The sequence below is a fragment of the Rutidosis leptorrhynchoides genome, chromosome 11 (assembly GCF_046630445.1).
Source record: "Rutidosis leptorrhynchoides isolate AG116_Rl617_1_P2 chromosome 11, CSIRO_AGI_Rlap_v1, whole genome shotgun sequence".
Lineage (NCBI taxonomy): Eukaryota > Viridiplantae > Streptophyta > Magnoliopsida > Asterales > Asteraceae > Rutidosis > Rutidosis leptorrhynchoides.
The window spans coordinates 266,820,805-266,843,726 of NC_092343.1; the positions used below are offsets into that span (position 1 = coordinate 266,820,805).

The window sequence follows — 22,922 nt, forward strand, 5'->3', positions numbered from 1 at the left end:
CTCATGTCTGTTGGAATGAGGTTGGGGATGCTCAACTCACAGGTCCAGAAATTATTCACGAGACTACCGAGAAGATTGTACAAATTAAGGAAAGGTTGAGAACCGCTAGAAGTCGGCAAAAGAGTTATGCCGATAGGGGAAGGAAAGATGTGAAATTTCAAGTTGGTGATCGTGTTATGTTAAAGGTTTCACCTTGGAAAGGTGTGATCCGTTTTGGTAAAAGGGGAAAGTTAAGCCCTCGTTTTGTTGGACCATTTGAGATTGTTGAGAGAGTTGGACCGGCGGCTTATCGTTTGAAGTTGCCACAAGAACTCAGTGCTGTTCACGATGTTTTTCATGTATCTAATTTAAAGAAGTGTTTGGCCGAAGCCGATAAAACTATTCCTTTGGAAGAACTTCATGTTGATAAGCAACTGCATTTTATTGAGGAACCCATTGAAATTATGGATCGAGAAGTTAAGACTCTTAAGCAGAGCCGAATTCCTATTGTCCGGGTTAGATGGAACGCCAGACGCGGTCCCGAGTTCACTTGGGAGCGTGAAGATCAGATGAAGCAGAAGTACCCGCATTTGTTCCCAGATGCTGAGTCAACCCCTGCACCTGCTTAAATTTCGGGACGAAATTTCCGTAACGGGAAGGTACTGTCACGACCCTACTTTTTCCGTTATCTTTTACCGTTAATTATTTAACGACCGTTAACTGTTAATTATGCTACATCATTTCTATGACCTATATTATTATTTTAATAATAATATATTAATTATTATGTGTTATGTGAATATTTGTATTCATATTTTGAGTTGTACGTTTCTACGTGTCGTGGATTTCTATCCGGCGAATCTTTTCAGTTTTCAAACCAACGGTCAAGTTTTTAGGATATTTAAATCCTAATTATTTTAAATATGATATTTTAAAGTCATATTATTATATATAGTATTTATATTTATTTTTCGTCGCGTATTTGTTATCTCTCCGAATTTTTAATCGCGTATGCGTGTTTTCGCGTTTCGGGTTTCGTTCGGGCTTTCGGGCCACAAGGAATTATCAAAATACAAGTTTGGCCTACTATGGGGTCCACCCCATCCCAATTTTGGCCGAACCAAAAGGGGGGAGGGGATACCCCTTTATTTTCCTTTTTTCTCATTCATTTTCATTTAATCATTTTACACACTTAAACCTAAAATCTATTTTGGTGCTCTCTCTTCTTCCTCCCTCTTTGTGCCATCGCCCAACACCACACAAACATCATCATCATCAATCAATTTTAGTGCTTGGATCATCCATTGTTATACACCAACGCGTTCCTCATTCCGTTCTCTACGCGATTATACTTGTTGATTATCGTTTAGGGTATAAAGCCTAACCCTAGAACTTTTGATTTTTCATTATTTTTCTGTATTTTGATTACATATTAATAGTATGATGATTACTTGTTGTTGTAATGGTGTTTGTATGCATAGAATTACTCAAATACATATGTTTTCGGTTTGATATAATTGGGACAGCAGCTAATTCGTGTATTTTTGATATTGTGACTGTCATAAAAGTTAAAATAAAGTATCTAGATGAGTTCCTCTCATCAAGACATTAATTTTAGACTCCGGATTCATGTCGTTTCGATTCCCGGAGCCCTAGATATGATCAAAATGGTATTTTGTTAAGATTGAAATGTGATATTGGTATGAACCAGGTTTGGTCCGACTTTGTGACCATATTTGGTGACTTTAGGGTGTGTTAGTGTGTTAGGATTAATGGTGGGACGAACTTTCATGTTCGGGTCATCTAAATCCGAGCCACGAATCACCTGTTATGGCTAAAACACGATTTTGATTGAATTGAAGTTCCAAGTGGTGTCATGGCTGATCACCATGACTTGTGGACTGTTCTTGCTGTGTTCTTGAGTGTACCAAAGTGTCGGGTGATTTGATTAGGCAGAGATATATGTAAGACTCACCGAAAACTGACACCCGGGGCTCAAGATACGACCCGATGAACTTTTGATTTAAAACTTATGATTAATTATTAAACTTATGATATAAATAATGAATTTCATTATCATTTAATTACTTATGATATAAAAAGTAATTATTAAATTTTAAGACTTATGATATATATTTATTATATCATTTAATTATTACTTATGATTTAATTAACATTTTCATTAAACTTATGATTAATAATACTTTTATTATTAATGAAAAATACTTATGATAAGTATTAAACTTATGTTATAAGATTATTATTATAAGACTTATAATAAGTATTAATTAATTATTTAATTATTATAAGGCTTAGTTATTATTTAGTTATTATTTAATTATTAAATACTTATGATTTAATGATTATAATTAGAAACTTATGATATGATTAATAATTCATTATTAATTAATAATACTTATGATATGATTTAAAATTTATTATTAATTAATAATACTTATATTATGACTAATATTTAATTAATTAATTAAATACTTATGTTATATTAATTATATCATTTAAACTTATATTAACTTTAATAATTCATTTTAATTTAATTAAACTTATGTTATGACATAATTAGACATATTTAACTTTAATAAACGTTATAACTTACATTATTATTACCACTTACACTTTTAAAATTAACGTTGACTATGTTTGACCAAGGTTGACTTTTGAGTTGACTTTCAGTTGACTTTGACTTTCAGTTGACTTTTGTTGACTTTCTAATTAAGGAAACTTTCATAACTTATAAACTTTCCTAAAATAGCAACTTTCCAAAAATAGAAACTTTCCAAAAATAGAAACTTTCCAAAAATGGAAACCTGCTAAAAATAGAACTTTCTAAAAATAGAAAGTGTGTGTCCGTACGCTGTTTCGATCAAACCGATGCATGCTGAGTATTGTTCTATGACTACTTGCAACATGTACAATAGCTATCATACTAAGACTTGACCTAAGTTAGTTATTTATATCGATCTGCTTTATTTATAGATCGGCGTTGTGATTATTCCTGATCACTGTACTTCATTTGCTGTTCGCTTAATTGTGTTGATTACTTCGTTACTATTAAGGTGAGTTATAGTCCCGTTTTTACATACTTTTCAAAGTATATTTTTGGGATGTGATTACATGCATTTTAGTTCACGTTTAGACACAAGTGACAATTAAATTTAAATTATTCATTGTGAGTTGGACAAAAATATTCCCTAGTCTGGTAACTGTAATCATTGGTTTCTACCGGTGAACGCGAATCCTACGGATAGATCTATCGGATTTGACAACCCCATTTCGAGCTAGTCGCGCTAGCAATTTATAATCGGAATGTTTAGTACTTCGTATTTTGTTGTAGATACACTGTCCAGTGTATATTATTATTGTGTTTGGCAAGGGTAAATAAAGGGTTAAGTGGTTACACGTGGCTCATTGATAATGGAATAATTTTTAATGTTTTCTAACATTTTTAAATTTTGTGGTCTAAAGTTTATTCAATAATTTAAACCTATAATTCACTCAACCTTTGTGTTGACAGTTTACTCGCATGTTTTCACAGTTAGTTGAGTTTATGTGATGCTTCCGCTGTATTTAGAAGAGTCTACATGCATTTGGGCAGATGTTAATGAAACAATTTATGAAACTTAAGCTTGCATTCTGTTTTTGGATAATTTAAACTTGTGGTTTGTTGACAATGTTTTGTCTCAACTTTGGTTAATTAATATGTTGGGTTACTTTTAAACTACATATTTTGGTATGCTTTCCTTTTTGGGAAACTTTTGAAATAAAAGAATGCAATGTCGTTTGTTAAATTCATTTAAGTTCGATCAAGCTGTGGGACCAAGTGACGGAGCCGTTAAGTGTTTTGACGGGGCCATCACAATAACCAAAGCTTGTATTTGATGATTTTTGCTGAAAAAATAGTAACTTAGACGTTCATGGAAGAGTGTGTGTGTTTTGAGAGAGAATTTGGAAGAAAATTGGAAGTGAAATGGAGTAGGTGGTGAGTGGTGAAGGTGAGTGGGGTTAAAAGGAGTTCTTGTTTTTGTTTCCTTGCTCATAAGTCATGCTAGATGTTAAATGATGGTTCCCACATGGTTAGGTGACTCACATGGGCTGCTAAAAGCTGATCATTGGAGTGTATATACTAATAGTAAATACATTTAGAAGCTGTGTATTGTACAAGTACAAATACGAGTGCATACGAGTATAATTGTTGATGAAAATGAATGAGGGTGTAATCGTAAACATTTTTGTTAAGTAGAAGTACTTGGATAAGTGTCTTGAAGTCTTTCAAAAGTGTATGAATACATATTAAAACACTACATGTATATACATTTTAACTGAGTCGTTAAGTCATCGTTAGTCATTACATGTAAATGTTGTTTTGAAACCTTTAAGTTAACGATCTTGTTAAATGTTGTTAACACATTATTTATTATATCTAATGAGATGTTAAATTATGTTAAATTATTACATTATCATGATATAATGATGTATTAATATATCTTAATATGATATATATACAGTTAAATGTCGTTACAACTATAATCGTTACATATATGTCTCGTTTCGAAATCCTTAAGTTAGTAGTCTTGTTTTTACATATGTAGTTCATTGTTATTATACTTAATGATATGTTTACTTATCATTTAACATTTATATATATAGTTTATCAATATCTTAAAATGATTCATATGTAATTAGTAAGACGTTGTTATAACGATAATCGTTATATATACCGTTTTCAAGTTTCTTAATTCAATAGTCTCATTTTTATGTATATAACTCATTGTTAAAATACTTAATGAGGTACATACTTATCATAATATCATGATAACTATATATATATATATATATATATATATATATATATATATATATATATATATATATATATATATATATATATATATATATATATATATATATATATCCATATGTATGTCATCATATAGTTTTTACAAGTTTTAACGTCCGTGAATCGCCGGTCAACTTGGGTGGTCAATTGTCTATATAAAACCTATTTCAATTAATCAAGTCTTAACAAGTTTGATTGCTTAACATGTTGGAAACACTTAATCATGTAAATATCAATTTCATTTAATATATATAAACATGGAAAAGTTCGGGCCACTACATAGGGTACTGTTGAAAAGGTTAGTTTTTTGTGATTTGACGTGATTTGAGGTTTTAGGGTTTATGATTTTCTGTTGGGGTTTGAATGATTTGTGTATGTATGTATTGAATGCACCTTTAATTGAGATACGGCTTGTTGTAATTGATTAAAATTGTTGTTTTTATATGTGAATTTAGATTTGATATGTATTTATATTGGACAAAATTGCTGAAATAGTCCCTGTGGTTTGTACCAAAATGCTGGTTTAGTCCCTGTGCTTTTTTTATGGATTTGGTCTCTGTGGTTTGTAAAAGTTGCTGATTTAGTCCCTCTGACCGACGACCGTAAAAAATGCCGTTAACTCCAGTCATGTGCCAGACATGTGAGGGTATTTTCGTCAGTTTCTTTCAATTATTTACAATATTGCTGAAATGGTCCCTGTAGTTTGTAACAAAGTTGCTGAATTGGTCCCTGTGGTTTTCAAATTGAGCAGGTCGTCACTTTCATAAGAACACAAAATCAAAATCTGGATTCATAGTAAATTGAGCTCGAAAATCAATTGAAACCTCATCTATATGCAGCGACTAACATGTGTTGTGAACCAACTTCCATCAAAACACCATGAAATTCCTGAATTCGATCAAGAACAGTTCGTATCCTTCTTTATGAACTTCAAAATTAAAAAACATGATCTGATGTTGTTTAGCATATGAATCCTTCACAAAAGTGGTTGCAAATGTATCCACAAACACTCGACAATCATCATCCAGACTTGAGTCATCACAGAAATTATGAATTTGAAGGATGAAGATTCGATTGACTTTTTATACGAATCTTTGACTCCAAAATTCAAACTTGATACATCAAATTGAGATCTGAGATTGTTCATACACCTTCATGAGATGAAAATAAACAACTCTGCACTTTTACTTTTCTCGATTTCATTCTGAAACGATCTGGAGCTCAAGTCACCATGACTTTCTGAAGAACGACTAACTCGAGATCAATTTGCTCAAATATGTTGTTGTAGAACTAAAGTTGTGATCGATGAGGTTTAGGAATTGTATTAGAATCATGTTGTGGTAATCAATTAAAGTTAACACTCAATATTTGAAGATTTAGATTTTATGAGCTATGAACATTCATACGATTATTGTAGGAGGTAGCTTGAATCTTATTAAGTGACTTTTGTGAATTATGTAAACTGAATCTGAGATTGAATAAACTGAAATGAATGAATGATCTCAGACAGTGTTGATGTGAGGAAGATAGAAATTTTGGGGATAAAGATTTCAGCAATTTTGTTACAAACCACAGGGACCAATTCAGCAACTTTGTTACAAACCACATAGACCATTTCAGCAATATTGTAAATAAATGAAAGAAATTGACGAAAATACCCTCACATGTCTGGCACATGACTGGAGTTAACGGCATTTTTTGACAGCCATCGGTCAGAGGGACTAAATCAGCAACTTTTACAAACCACCGGGACCAAATCCATCAAAAAAAAGCACAGGGACAAAACTAACATTTTGGTACAAACTACGGGGACTATTTCAGCAATTTTGTCTTTATATTGTTTAGACCGTACAACTTAATATCTTTATACTTAAAATTTATATGACTTTGTAAATAGAGTATTGTAAATACTCTTAATAAGCGAAGTCATTAGCATTAGCATACTGAATTATTGGAACATAAAAATAGGCATCTTCCTATTACATTTTTATAGTTGTATGTAATTTGCTTTTATGTTTTTACTTTTACAGATACTGGAGAATGTAGAAAGGCCCGAACAATCTCCTTTTACGGATCAAGACTTTCAACGTTACGACGAGTGCAGTTTTTAGAAATGATCTTCTACATAGTAATTACTTTTGATTACCTAGCAATGTTACTGAGAAGTGAGCACATACAAACTATAATGACCCTTGGTTGAAAATCTAAAGAACATACACATATTTGTATCGTTATACTATGTAATTAGGGGAAGCAAACTGTCAACAATCACAATTCAGAGCTGGATGAACTATGTATATAATGATATCACACAATTATGAACTTTATGTTGGTTTTTTTTTTTTTTTTTTTTTTTTTGCATATCATCGGATTTAGTGTTGTACGAGTCTTACATTAATGATCCAGCTATCACTACTCTTACCAAATATTACGAAGTCTTACATTAATGATCCAGCTCTTCTCGACATGTGCAGCAATTGGGTCAGTCATTTTCCTGCAGGATATAACCAAGAACATATAGCCGGTATGGGACTTAACGAAGAAGAGCTCAAAGCTAATAAAGTAAATATCAGAATACAATTTGATCCATTTTATTTATTGGGTTCGAAACATCCCTGCATTTCATTTGAACAAATATGTTGCATCATTGTAGGTCCTCACTGAATACATCGTCCAAGACCTTAACACAAACCGTAAGCTCCTTTTTGAAGATAATTCCTTTGATGTTATCACAAATGTGGTGCGTATTGTTAATTTTTAAAACACTTAACCTTCACGGCGACTTTTACTAAATTGCGCTTCTTTGTAGGTCAGTGTTGACTATTTGACTAAACCCATCGAAGTATTCAAGGAAATGCACTGGATTTTGAAGCCACGTGGCAAGGCTGTCTTTAGGTGATCTTTGTACTTAAACTTTAATTAGTGATGTTGCAAACTATGAACGTATAAATCCTTTATGACATGTCAGTCAAAGGTTTGATTCTCTGAGTTACAAAAGAAATCAAATTTATGTGATATCTAGATTTTCAATTTGAAACTTATTATATGATTATAAGTGACTAATTGATGAATTATCTGGATTATGATTATGATTATGATTATGATTATGATTATGATACTAGCACATGAACAGCTTCTCGAATTGTTGTTTCTTTACGAAGGCCATATCGATATGGACATCGACCGGCGATTAGGATCACAATATGATAGTTGGAGCATATTTTCACTATGCTGGAGGGTTTGAACCATCCCATGTGAACATTATTCATTATAGATGTCGTTTTGCAGGAAAATATCAAATTTGACTTTGAAAGTAAAACAAACTAAATTTTGGCTTTAATTACAATATTCGTGCAGGTTTTAGATATATCTCCCAATCCTGGCCGATCTGACCTGATGTACATTGTCCACTCGAGAAAGCTGGTAACTGCTTAAAGATCGACTCTTCTAATTGTCAGGTCAACTTAGGGACACAATAGCTTACATGTGGCTATAAATCTTTATTGTTATAACTAATTTTTAATTCTTTTCGTTGTGTTCAAGTAGACATATAAGCCTTGCAGTTTGTTAAGATATGATGCGTGGTTTTTAGACCATTATTCCATTTCAGTAATGAAGATATACAACATTTGTTGCATTTCATTGATGAAGATATACAACATTTATGTTCTTGCCTATGATTATATATTACCAGGTACTGGCTAACTTTTGAATGCTTTTCCACAAAGATATGATTTATGTCTCGCTAATATATAAGCTAATGTATTGTAGGTTTCTAGACCATACACCGGAGCATAATCATAAATTATATATTTGGTGATGGAGGCCACACAATGGTTAAATTTGCTCGCTCTATTTCTTTCTCTCACTTATAATTCTTATCTGTATTTGAGGAAAGAAATAATATATTATCTACCTACTTTTGCATTTACAATACTATAAAAGTAAGGTTGAATTAGTATATGATTTACATTTTTGATTGTTTGTTTTTATTTTCTAGATATACATGATTATTATGGTGATGTCATTTACTGATTTCTATTGGGAAAAAATTGAGTATGAATGTTCCAATTTAATTATGTAGAGTGCGGATGTTGAGAGTGTGCTAAAATGTATGTGTTGATGTTGGGCACCACTGGTTCATAAACAACAAAAGGATAATCAAAAAAGATTGCAACGTGCTACCTACTTCGGGTCCAGCTGTTGGTAACATTCAACAAAATTGATGTGTTATAAACTTGAACCATTAACTGTGTGCAGCAAGACAACTCGGGGGTTCCGAAGTCACTAGAAAACGCTTTGCTGATTCGACCTTGAACAAGACGCTTTGGTGAATGGCTCCAGGAAGGTATTACTTGTATCTGAGATCACCCTGCCTTTTAATAATCATTTATTATTATTATTGTAATTGTAGTTCTGTGAACCATGTCAAAAACTTAAATTCTGGATGAGCTAACCTATATAATTAGAAAAAAAATTGATGAGGAGTTCTGGATATAAAAAAAAAATGCTAGAGAAGTGTTGTAAAAACTAAATATGCAAATTAAAAGGTCGACCATACAAAAATTCAAGGGATACAATAATTTTTGTGTATATCACATTAACTTTCATCAGTTTAAGCACTCCATGTTAGATCATCAAATTAATATGGTAAAGATAACTACAATTCTAAATAGGACAAATAAAGAACTAGAGTTTATTATGCACTGTAGCTAATAAGGTGTGACTATAATTTATCAAGTATTTTGATACCCAATTATTTTGATATTTATAATATGCAAAATCATAGCAGTACTTGAAGAGTTTGTAATTAGATAACTTTGTTTTTTAAAATTCTAGATAAAATTTTCGATTTGTCATTCGGTGCACAGGTTGGATTGCTAATTGGAAAGGATGGAGATACTATTAGAACTTTTCAATATGGTTCGGGTGCAAGAATTAGGAATCTATAATATTATTTAATTTGTTTTTTGTTTTTCAAATTCTAGATAAAATTTTTGATTTGTCATTTGGCACACAGGTTGAATTGCTAATCTATAATATTGATTTGATGATTGGGTATTGTAACATGTTATTATGGAATAATGGGATACAAAATTTGTTTAAGTAAACAAGACGATGGCTAGAGCCTAGAAGTGCAACACGATCAATTCGATCTTATCTAAGGCAAATAGGAGCAGTCCGGCATCTGCGATGGAAGGATATCATGATTCCTTGATAGATGATGAGTTATATGTTCAGATTTGCGGCCTTCTACAAAAAACTATTAATGGAATAAATAAAAATATGATTTTACCCTTAAAAACACCACGCGAATTCGCGGGTCTTAAGCTCGTTTAATTTAATTAAGATTAAGATAAGATACTAATACATTGATGTTGATAATTATTAATAATAATATATTGAAGAGGAACGATCATAAAGACTTCTAACAATTATGCTTTCAAAAATGTTAGAAACTTCGTTTTATATGATACGTGAGAATAAAACACTTTTGTTATAAAAGTAATAATTGGATGATAATTTTATTATTATTATAGATATTGCATAGTATATTTTTTGAGTATAAATAGGTGTGTTGAGTTAGAGTTTATTGTATGTATTTTTTGGTTAACAAAAACACTCTCTCTCTAGATTCCAAATGCCACCAAACTCTCATTGTACATTTTTCTATAAATAAAAAACCAATTACTCATACCTTTTGTTCAACCTTTGTTTTCTCCGTTTTACAGTATCTCTATCTCTATATACCTTCTACAGTCAAGAACCACTAAAGGTAGTTATAAGCCTACTGAATTATAACACGTTATCAGCACGATTATCTCAACATTTATACTAAATATGGTTGGCTCTGCCACCTAACTAATATATGGTCAGTTATACCACCTAAATGATATATGGTCGACACTGTCGCCTAATTTACATTTATGTTATCTAACATTTATTTATGTATACTAACATTTACATTTATGTTATCTAACATTTATTTATGTATACTAACATTTACAGTTATGTTCACTAACATTTATATTTATGTTATTTAAGTTATATATGGTCGGTTATACCACCTAAATTATATTTTCTGTAATCTAACTCTTATTAACTTCACTAACATTTATATTTATGTTAATAAGACCTCATGATTGTACGCAACACGTCATTTGACAACACGGTACTTTATGTACGCAACACGTCATTTGACAACACAGTACCATGGGTCGAGATTAATTCCGATCAATACGAATACGATGGGGTCTTTATATGTTATCTAACATTTATGATTACTTATGCAATTAATCATTATTTATTTCATGCATACTAATGTTTATTCTTAAATTTATAATCTTAAAAGTTAAAATAAAAAAAGTAGTTTGTATTTTTATTAAAAGTAAATCTTAAAAGTTAAAATAAAAAAGTAGTTTGTATTTTTATTAAAAGTAAATCTTAAAAGTTAAAATAAGAAAAGTAGTTTGTATTTTTATTAAAAGTAAATCTTAAAGGTTAAAATAAGAAAAATATATTATAATAATATATATTATAACTTAATATATATTATAATAATATCATTAATAATATAATATAATATGAACCTATATTCCCTTATGATTTTATTATTTGTAATCATACCATTATTCCTTTGTTTACTACTTATGAATCTAAACTAATTCTAATTGCATGTTGTTATTTATCTACGAAAAAAAAAAATATATTATGATTATGATTATGATTATGATTTATGTTGTTCATCTTTCTGAAAATAGAAAATGTCAAACTTATCAAAGCTTGAGTTTGATGCCTTAGACGTATCGGGAACAAACTACACATCATGGGTTATGGACGTAGAAATAAATCTTGGATCATTGGGTATTCTAGAAACTTTAAAAGAAAATAATACTTGTTCCGATCAAGATAAATTAAAATCAATTGCTTTTATTCGCAAACATATTGATACCACCTTAAAACATATGTTTCTCACTATCAAAGATCCACATGTTTTATGGGAAAGTATCAAGAGTAGATTCGATAATCAAAAGGAGATATTACTTCCAGCTGCGAGGGAAGAATGGAGAAATCTAAGGTTCCAAGATTTCAAAAAGGTAAGTGAATACAGCTCGGCCATGTTCAAGATCCGTTCAAAGCTTCAATTCTGTGGTCAAGAAATAAGTGATGCTGATATGATGGAGAAAACTTTCTCCACAATGCATTCTGCAAATATAACTGTGCAAGAAAATTTAAGATTGCAGAATTATAAAACTTTTTCCAAACTTCAAACTTATCTCTTAGTTGCAGAAGTTAATAAAGAATTACTGATGAAAAATCAAGAATCTCGTCCTACCGGTGCGCTAGCATTTCCTGAAGCTAATGCTATTAACAATAATAATAATAATAATAATAAAAGAAGAAATGCACATGGACGAGGGCGTGGAAGAGGTCGTAGCCATATTGGCCAAAACCATCATCATGGAAATTACCATAACAATAATAAAAATCATAACTATGTTCGAAATCACCCTTATGGTAATGGTCGTGGTGGTGGTCGTGGTCGTGGTGGTCGTGGTTGTGGACAAAGAAATAATAATCCACAAAATTATAAAATCCAAACACCATACAATCCCACAAATCACAATGTTGAAGAAGGCTCTTCAAAGAATGTTGAAGATTCTTGTTACCGATGTGGTAAAATTGGCCACTGGTCTAAAAACTGCCGAACAAATCAGCATTCTGTTAATCGGTATCAAGAATCCCTAAAGGGAAAAGGAAAAGAAGCAAATCTTGTGGATGACCTTGATACAAAAATCACTGAGCCAACTTGTGACTACTTTAATGAATAAATTTCTAATATCTATATATATATATATATATATAGATATCCTATTATATGTTCTCGTTAAATAAATGGTTGTAGATTTTCAATCTACACCATATCTAGTTTACTACATATTTCCTTATTATGTGCTATCGTTTGTAACATGTTTTGAATGTAATATATTGATGAATTATATACTCATTATTTGTTTCTCATATTATTATTTTTTTGAAGTTCATGATGTATACTGCTGGAGTAAAAAAAACAGTCAAATGGTGGAGATATTTGTATTGCAGACAGTGGTGCCACTCACACCATACTCAAATCTAAAAAATATTTCACAGACTTGAAAGCAACGGAAGGAACTATACATACTATATCAGGTCCTGTGGACTTAATAAAAGGAATGGGAAAGGCAAAATTCATGTTACCAAATGGTACGAATTTTCTGATAAATAATGCCTTATTTTCTCCCATGTCAAAGAGAAATTTGTTAAGTTTCTCTGACATATACCAAAATGGATATGATTATCAGTCAGTGACAACAGAAAATGAAAAATATTTAAGTATCACTGATAAGAATCGTGTAATTGAAAAACTACCAAGACTTCATTCTGGTTTACATTATACACATATAAATGTACCTGAAGTAAATGTGGTAGTTAAAGAAAAATTATGTGATCCTGTAATGATCAGTTTGTGGCATGAGAGATTAGGTCACCCAGAATCAACAATGATGAAAAGAATAATACAAAATACACATGGACATCCATTGGCGGATCAAAGGATCCCTCATGATGCACTTATCCCATGTACATCATGCTCACTTGGAAAGTTAATAATAAGACCATCACCTCTTAAAGTTGAAAAAGAATCACCAATGTTTCTTGAAAGAATTCAAGGTGATATATGTGGACCAATTCATCCACCATGTGGACCATTTAGATATTTTATGGTTCTAATAGACGCATCTAGTAGATGGTCTCATGTTTGTCTATTATCAAGTCGAAATATGGCATTTGCAAAATTTCTTGCTCAAATTATTAAATTGAGAGCACATTTCCCTGATTATACTATTAAAAGGGTGAGATTAGATAATGCCGGTGAGTTTACGTCTCAAGTATTTAATAACTTTTGCATGTCTATTGGGATTATTGTTGAACATCCCGTTGCCCATGTGCATACACAAAATGGTTTAGCTGAATCATTAATTAAACGATTGCAGCTAATAGCTAGACCATTGATAATGCGAACAAAACTCCCAGTATCTGTATGGGGCCATGCAATTTTGCATGCTGCATCATTGATTCGCATTAGACCAAGCGCAAGTCATACATATTCTCCTTTGCAACTTGCTTTTGGTCATCAGCCAAATATTTCCCACCTTAGAACATTTGGTTGTGCTGTTTATGTCCCTATCTCACCACCACAACGTACTAAAATGGGTCCTCAAAGAAGGATGGGAATATATGTTGGATATGAAACATCTTCAATAATAAGATATATTGAACCCATGACGGGTGATGTTTTTACAACACGTTTTGCTGATTGTCACTTTAATGAAACATTATTCCCTAGATTAGGGGGAGAAATAAAAAATAAAGAAAATGATGTTTCATGGTGTGAACCTCAATTAATGTATCTTGATCCTCGCACAAAAGAATGCGAGATCGAAGTTCAAAAAATAATGCATATGCAAGAACTTGCAAATAAATTGTCTGATGCATTTACAGATACAAAAAGAGTGACTAAATCATATATACCAGCAGCAAATGCTCCAGCTCGAATTGAAATTCCAAAAACTGGCAATAATGTTATTCTTGAGTCTTTGCCACGCCAGAAACGTGGGAGACCAATTGGTTCCAAAGATAAAAATCCTCGGAAAAGAAAATCAGCTGATAATGAGGTAAAAGAAAGTGTTCAAGAAGAACTACAAATCAATACTCCTTCTGCAGAGGAGATTGATGATGTTAATACGGAATTTTCAATCAATTACGCACATTCAAAAATATTATGGAACCGAAATGAAATGAAAAATCTTGATGAGATATTTTCATATAATGTTGCATATGACATCATGAATGATGATGATGATCCAGAACCAAAATCTGTCATGGAATGTCAAAATAGACATGATTGGGATCATTGGAAAGGAGCAATACGAGCTGAATTTGAATCACTCAATAAAAGAAAAGTTTTCGGATCTATCATTCTCACACCTAAAGATGTGAAACCTGTGGGATATAGATGGGTTTTTGTGCGAAAAAGAAATGAGAAAAATGAAGTTACAAGGTATAAAGCTAGACTTGTAGCTCAAGGTTTTTCTCAAAGACCGGGAATTGATTATGAGGAAACTTATTCTCCTGTTATGGATGCAATTACTTTTAGATACTTAATCAGCCTGACAGTTTCTGAAAATTTAGAAATGCATCTCATGGATGTTGTGACTGCTTATCTTTATGGATCACTTGATAGTGATATATATATGAAGATACCTGAAGGATTTAAGGTATCAGAAGCAACCAATGCAAAACCCAAAGAAATGTACTCAATCAAGTTACAAAGGTCTTTATATGGGTTGAAACAATCGGGTCGCATGTGGTATAAACGATTAAGTGATTACTTCATAAGCAAAGGGTATACCAATAATCTTATTTGCCCATGTGTTTTCATTAAGAAAACAACATCCGGATATGTGATCATAGCTGTTTATGTTGATGATCTTAATATCATAGGTACAAATAAAGAGATCCATGAAGCCATTCAACTTCTAAAGAAAGAATTTGAAATGAAAGATCTCGGAAAAACCAAGTATTGCCTTGGTTTACAAATTGAACATATGCCTAATGGTTTACTTGTACATCAAACAACATATACTGAAAAGATTTTAAAACGTTTTAATATGGACAAGGCAAAACCATTAAGTACTCCTATGGTTGTTAGATCACTTAATGTTGACACTGATCCATTTCGTCCCTGTGAAGATCATGAAGATATCCTGGGACCAGAAGTACCATATCTTAGTGCAATTGGAGCTCTTATGTATCTTAAAAATTGTACAAGACCTGACATTTCTTTTGCAGTTAATTTATTGGCAAGGTTCAGCTCAGCTCCTACCAAAAGACACTGGAATGGGATCAAACACATATTTCGATACCTTCGAGGAACTACTGATTTAGGATTATTTTATTCTAACGAATCAAAACAAGATTTGGTTGGTTATGCAGATGCAGGTTATTTATTTGATCCACATAAAGCTAAATCTCAAAATGGATATGTATTCCTAAATGGAGGTACCGCAATATCATGGCGTTCTCAAAAACAAACACTTGTTGCAACATCATCAAATCATGAAGTAATTGCATTACATGAAGCCAGTCGGGAATGTTTTTGGTTGAGATCAATGACACAACTCATTACTGATTCTTGTGGACTAGAACGCAATAAAAGTTCAACAACTATCTATGAAGATAATGTAGCTTGCATAGCACAGATGAAAGAAGGGTATATCAAAAGTGACCGAACAAAACACATACCCCCTAGATTCTTCTCATACACTCAAAATCTCATTAAGGACAACCAGATTGAAATGAGATATGTTCAGTCCAGCAAAAACTCTGCTGACCTTTTCACCAAAGCACTTCCAACTGCTATTTTCAGAACACACGTTCATAATATTGGCATGAGGCATGTTCAGAAGATGTAACAACTCAGGCGTTGCCTACTTGAGGGGGAGTCAACTCTATGCTGCACTCTTTTTCCCTTAGCTAAAGTTTTATCCCAAAGGGTTTTCTTTAGCAAGGTTTTTAACGAGGCAGTACTAGTTATTCACTAATAAAATTATCATCCAAGGGGGAGTGTTATAAAAGTAATAATTGGATGATAATTTTATTATTATTATAGATATTGCATAGTATATTTTTTGAGTATAAATAGGTGTGTTGAGTTAGAGTTTATTGTATGTATTTTTTGGTTAACAAAAACACACTCTCTCTCTAGATTCCAAATGCCACCAAACTCTCATTGTACATTTTTCTATAAATAAAAAACCAATTACTCATACCTTTTGTTCAACCTTTGTTTTCTCCGTTTTACAGTATCTCTATCTCTATATACCTTCTACAGTCAAGAACCACTAAAGGTAGTTATAAGCCTACTGAATTATAACAACTTTTTTTTTTTTTTACGGCAAAGAAACTTTTATTAGAATTATAAAGGATTTACAAGTAAAGGTTTGTAAACCCAAAACGAAAAAAAGAAATACAATAAGACGAGGAAAACGACGGAACTATACTAGAGAATACAGAAAGAGTAGAGACCCCATCGTAAAAGTAGGAAAATGCCTGGCTCCGTTCGCTATCATTAAGGGGGGGATTTAACTTGAGAATACAAGCTGAGGATAACCCGAAGCACAGTGTTGACAATTCAACGACAAAGCACACCGGGCCACCCCAATTTCTCCCCGTCCAAAACGACTACTCCAGGAGTTGGGCAAAAAACCTAACAAGATGAGGTGCCTCTTAACCGATCCCCGTCCTTATTGCTGTTAGACCAATCAAATAAAAAATTCGAGGATTTGATGACCAAACGTCCTAATCAATGGAAGCTCCCTTAAACCGATTTGATACCCACTCGAAGCTTTTAAGTTGGATTTCTTTGAAAACCATCACACTAGCAGATTTAGAAAAGGTACTGACATTCCTATTTTTCCAAATCAAGTATCCCATTACCCATTCGGTGGCTTGCCACAATACTCTGACAATATTATTAGTGTAGGAAAAACCATTTCCCAAAAATGCATCAATGATACTTAGATTTGGAAGAGGGCCAATCATCCACCAATCGAAAACACGTTTCCAAACGTCCAAAGCGAAAGAGCATGAAAAAATAGAGTGTTCCACTGTCTCAATTCCGTTATCGCACACCGGACATCTAACTGTTCCTAGATCCATACCGCGCTTATCAAATATAAAAGTGTTTTATCTAGTTTTGTTCCGTGTAGTTCAGGTCGTAAAGAATGGTCGTGGGCATGGAGTAATGACGGCATTTTTTCACTGTGTAAACTCACGAACTTGTTAGAGTGTGAGGGACTTGGAAATAATCAATCGGTGACAAAAACGCTTCGTAACAAACTTGTACTGCTAAAAGTTGAATTATTTGTATGGCGTGCTAGGCTTAACCGACTACCTACCCGGGTAGAATTTTATATTTGTTGATTACTTTTTACACTAACTTTGATGCGGTTTCTTAGATAATTTTATATTTGTTGATTACTTTTTACACTATAAGAAAAAGAGTTTTAGTGATGATGTCTATTGGTCACTAATGAGTAATGACACTAACTTGGTTACTAAATCAAATTACTGAACAAAATAAGTTGGTCATTTCTCGTCACTATAAATCTGTCACAAAGCTTTATTGAAGACAAAAATACTAAAATTGGTCACTAATTTGTTTGGTCACTAATATCGTTTATTGACTAAAATTTAGGAATAACTTGATTAATGATAACTAAATAGCATTATTATTGACAATAATAAGTCGTTAATTACTAAAAGACCGTCACAAATGACAATTTTTCTTGTAGTGTTAGTAGTATTAAATTTTTATGTGTATTGATAAGTTTAAATTTAGAGCAATCCTGACGTTTAGTCAATTCATTATCGATCCATTGTTAATCTTGTCAATCCATAGGCACCATTGGGATTGCTTAGCCAATCCGTTGTCAATCCATTTTCATCTCCCATTTCGTGGATGTTAAGTATTTTACATCACGGATGAAATTGTTGTAAACACTTGTACCTTTTGTTTTAAGATTTGTATTATGATTTAATTAATTAAATTATAATATTTGAGGAATGGTGTCATGGTTGAGAGTGATTACATAAGTTAAAACTTAATGCATCTTCAATTAACGAAATTTGCACTTATCTTTTTGTTTCTACGTAATCTTTGAGTTGTCCTTCAACTTTTCTTTTGATTGCGTACAACTGTTTTAGAATTGATGTATTTTTTTGGTTCCATTATTGAGAGGATAATATATAGGTATTAAAAATTTTGAACTCTTTTAAAATTGTGGACCATATGCGATTACTCTACTTGCACACCATCTAAACCCTTTTAAAATTGTGGACCATATGTGATTACTCTACTTGCACACCATCTAAGACGCCTATGTTACTAGTTACATATATTACTTATGAACTTCGATAAACTTATTGATAAAATTGAACTCTAACTAATTGTTTAGACAAAAAAAACTTCTTATTAGTTATGTAGGTAAGCAAAGCCAAATTCTAGTTCCTTATCACTGACAAGCTACTTTCATATTTGAGGCAAAGCAAGTTACAAACCTATTTTATTACCATTGTACGTCTTTACTTAATTTTATCAAGTTAACGTAATTTACTTGTAGACCATATGAATTACCCATATCGAAATTTACAAGTAAATTACCTGATTTTTTTTTTTTTTTTTTTTTTTTTTTTTTTTTTTTTTTGATAAAATTGATTCTTGAAACAAAATATAAATACATTGTCAATCTATATTTCTTTATAACCCTAGCAAAAGTTCTTGTAATAATTAATAATAATGTGTTAAAAAAAGAATCAATATATATATATATATATATATATATATATATATATATATATATATATATATATATATATACATACATACATACATACAAGCTCCAACATATATTTCTGTTTCACCAAACATTTAGATAAACAATCTACACCTAAGCTAGGAGAGTGGCATGACATAATTTCCCAACAGCCAACACCTATACATCATAAGGTTTTCTCATTTTGGTCCCACCCTACAATTAATAATTAACAATTAAGTTCCATTAACAACATACATAGTATATAACTTGCTACTCCACATCATTATATATGCATCCATACATACATAGTACTATAGGTAGTATTTATCTTTATCTTCATATTCTTCTTCTTTGGCTCGAGACAAACGGTTCAGATGGCTGGAGAAAACGCAATAAGTGGTTATTATATTGGAAAGTGGAGAGTGACGATGGTGGTGCGGTTGTTGAGGGTTTTTGCGTTGTTTGCTACAGCAGCTGCTACAATTGTAATGGCTCTTAACAAACAGACACACACATTTGCTGTTGCTACTATTGGGAATACACCCGTTAAGATCGCTCTAACGGCCAAGTTTCAACACACCCCTGCTAATATGTACGTTCTTCTTCCTATTAATTTGTCCCACGCACGTGTTTTGGTATATATAATAGTATAGTAATAGTAATGCTCTTATTAAAACATTCTAGCTAATTCATCTAGATACTATCTCGCTTGTTTGTTTGGTGTTTCTTATGTATCAATCCCCACTAATTAGACTTTAGAGGATTGTCTTTCATAAAAAAAAAAAAAAAAGCTACTCACATGAGAAATATTTGAAATATACAAAGTGTCACGCTAAGACCACTGCCTGTCATCAGCACCCAAATCTTATAACTAACGCATAAAATCCTATAAGGCTATAACTAAAAACTGTCTCTCATGGCTAAAATGGCTAAAAGACTTTCCTCTTAAATGTCACGTCATTAATTATAAACAACTCTTTTATTAATAAACATAAATACGGTTATATTTTTTTTCTAAGAACGACAAACAAATATAACATACATAAAATAAAACAAAAAGATAATTTAACAAACATAAAATAAAACAAAAACTAATCAGAATCATTTCCTTCGTCTTGTGATACACTCGGTTTATGCAAATAACCATGCAATCTTCTTGAAAGTCGGCTAGTAGTTTTTTGTTCTCTTCTTATACGTGTTAATTGGGTGGTTGAGTATCTCAGATGCCCTAAACATTAATTTCTTCTTTGCCACATCTTGAACGGTATGAAAAGTTTCGGTTTATGTACTTGCGGCTATTTTGATTTCTACACAAACATCTTCGGATGAACATCGAGAAGAAGTAGCATCAGATGATCTGGAACTACGTTGGCTCTCGCGGCTAGCGGAACGACCTGGTGGACAACGTATGGTATCATCCTTAAATAAATGCTCCAAAATACAGTTATCATTAAGGTTTAGATTAATATTTGGTAGTTCTTCATCAAAAACAGGGTCGGGAGGAATTTCTTGTCCCGGTCGTTATCATATCATCCCATTACACCTTCAGGCGCGAAAAACTTCAGAATTTCTTTAACTACTTGCCAAACTGCATCGTGTTCAAATTCTCGAGAAGTTTGATCCATATACCCCTAACGAGTTTTTGTGATGACGTCCACGTCCGATTGACCACTTGGCCATTTTTTTAAATCATCGTAAATATCGCATGTTGGTACTATTTTCCGGCTAGTGGATAATATATACCAGTACAATACCAGAACTGCTCAGCGTAGTGGGATATGTTGCCGATTGATGTTTTCCCTCGCGATAAATCCCTGCAGACCCGGATCACGGACGAGTTCTCCGTGGGGTGGCCTTATCAATCTTCTGGGACCAAACTATGAAATGGTCGGTCTAGCGTATTGTTGCTAAGCGGTGAAGTTCTAGAGTGAGAAAGTATTGTGTGAGAGAGAAAATGTGTTCTGTGCCACAGGTGATTGAATGATGTAATGTGGTGACACATGAGTTCTATTTATAATCGCAGATCTTCCGTGATTTTCGGATACACGTGTCAGATGATGATTGTTTCATTTATGCGAAATATCCGTAACCGACTTGGGCTTAGCGCTGACGTGGCATGTGTGCTGCTCACGTATTTAAGGGCTTAACCATAGAAGCTGCCTTCAGGGCTTACACATGACGCTGGGCGGCCTGGTATAATCGTAGAACGTTGGACGGCTGTTCAATAAAAATTACTGTTACTGCTGTCTTTTTATGCGTTTCGAACATTTCTTCCGTATAAAAATGATGTTTTTATGCGTGTAGCTCATAGGATACACTATTAAGTCCCCAGTTTGATGTCTTTATACACCGTATAAAAATGACGCTTCCTTGGCAAATGTTCAGCATAGGGGCGGATCCACCTTGGGGCAACCGGTGTCCGCCCTTGACGATAAAAAATTATTCGCGAAACTTTTTTAATTAAATTTTTAGTAAAAATTATGCTGAGCTAAATATATGGTTATTAGTTTATTACTGATGTGTAAGAAGGGTATAACAAATACCTGACTAGCTCAGTTGGTTAGAGCATCCCGCTAGCACTTTAAAGCTCGTTTGTTCGAGACTTATTTCCGTTTTCGTTTTCTAAGAATATTACCTTTTAGGTAGAGTTATATAATTGTAATTATAAAATGTATAAGAAACAGAGAAGTAGTTTGTTTTTAGCTCAGGTAGAGTTATATAATTGTAGTTATTATAAAATGTATAAGAAATAAAAAATTGAGGAGTTTGTTTTTAGCTCAGTTGGTGAAAGCTTCTTGCTAACTAAGCATATGTTGCAGGTTCAAGACCTTGAGTAGGCATTCCTTTTTACATATATTTCTAATGGAATTATCATATATGTTTTTATTAAGCTTTTGCCCCCCGTCGAAAAAAATTTCCAAATCTGCCACTGCGCACGACATGTCGATGGGTGATTTTACAAGGGGAATCCTAAACCTCATATATATTTTTATGCTAGACGTTATATACTGTTTGGTAATGCTAAATGCAAAGTTAATAGTAGTATTTTGTATTAATGCAGAATGTTTGTGGTAGCTAACGGAGTAGCGACTATTCATAGTCTCTTGATGTTATCGTCAAGTTTTGTTAGCCCCAAGTATAACTTCAAAGGCCTGCGTTTTCTAATCGTTGCTGCATTAGATATGGTATGCATGCACATGTTTATAAAAACATCTTTGTTATTCTAACAAAAATGTTACGCTGCCAGGCCATATAGAAACTATTAATGAAAAGTAATTAGTTTAATCGTTGGTGTTTGTAGATAGCGATTGCGGTGGTATCAGGAGCAGCAACGTCAGTAGCTTTCATGGGAGAATTAGCCAGAAACGGCAACTCACATGCGCGTTGGAACAAAGTGTGTGACAATTTTGAGAGATTCTGCGATCATGCATCTGGCGCCATGCTCGCATCTTACATTGCCATCTTTTTCATGATGCTTGTAAACATGTTCAACATGTTTCAACTAATTGGAAGATTAAACAACCACAACCACCCTATAGCTACTGCTGCATAGTTCGGCTTGCGTAGGTCATCATGTATTGCATCTTTCTATCATTTGAACATCTATTTATCATACTTAGTCAGTAAAGGCGTTACGTTAATCAAGCTGGTGCCACAGTTCAAAATACTTT

General features: G+C 32.5%; 1 protein-coding gene and 1 pseudogene across 1 annotated transcript; both read left to right on the forward strand.

Annotated features, from left to right (window-relative positions):
- Nucleotides 1–5,523: 5,523 nt before the first annotated feature.
- Nucleotides 5,524–8,269, forward strand: LOC139875512 (uncharacterized; annotated as a pseudogene).
- An 11,292-nt stretch (nucleotides 8,270–19,561) lies between these two features.
- Nucleotides 19,562–22,901, forward strand: LOC139876556 (CASP-like protein 1B2). Its single transcript, XM_071863891.1, has 3 exons — nucleotides 19,562–19,843; nucleotides 22,313–22,436; nucleotides 22,553–22,901. The coding sequence occupies exons 1-3, from the start codon at nucleotides 19,626–19,628 to the stop codon at nucleotides 22,802–22,804; spliced, it is 594 nt and encodes a 197-aa protein (XP_071719992.1). The 5' UTR covers nucleotides 19,562–19,625; the 3' UTR covers nucleotides 22,805–22,901.
- Nucleotides 22,902–22,922: the final 21 nt, after the last annotated feature.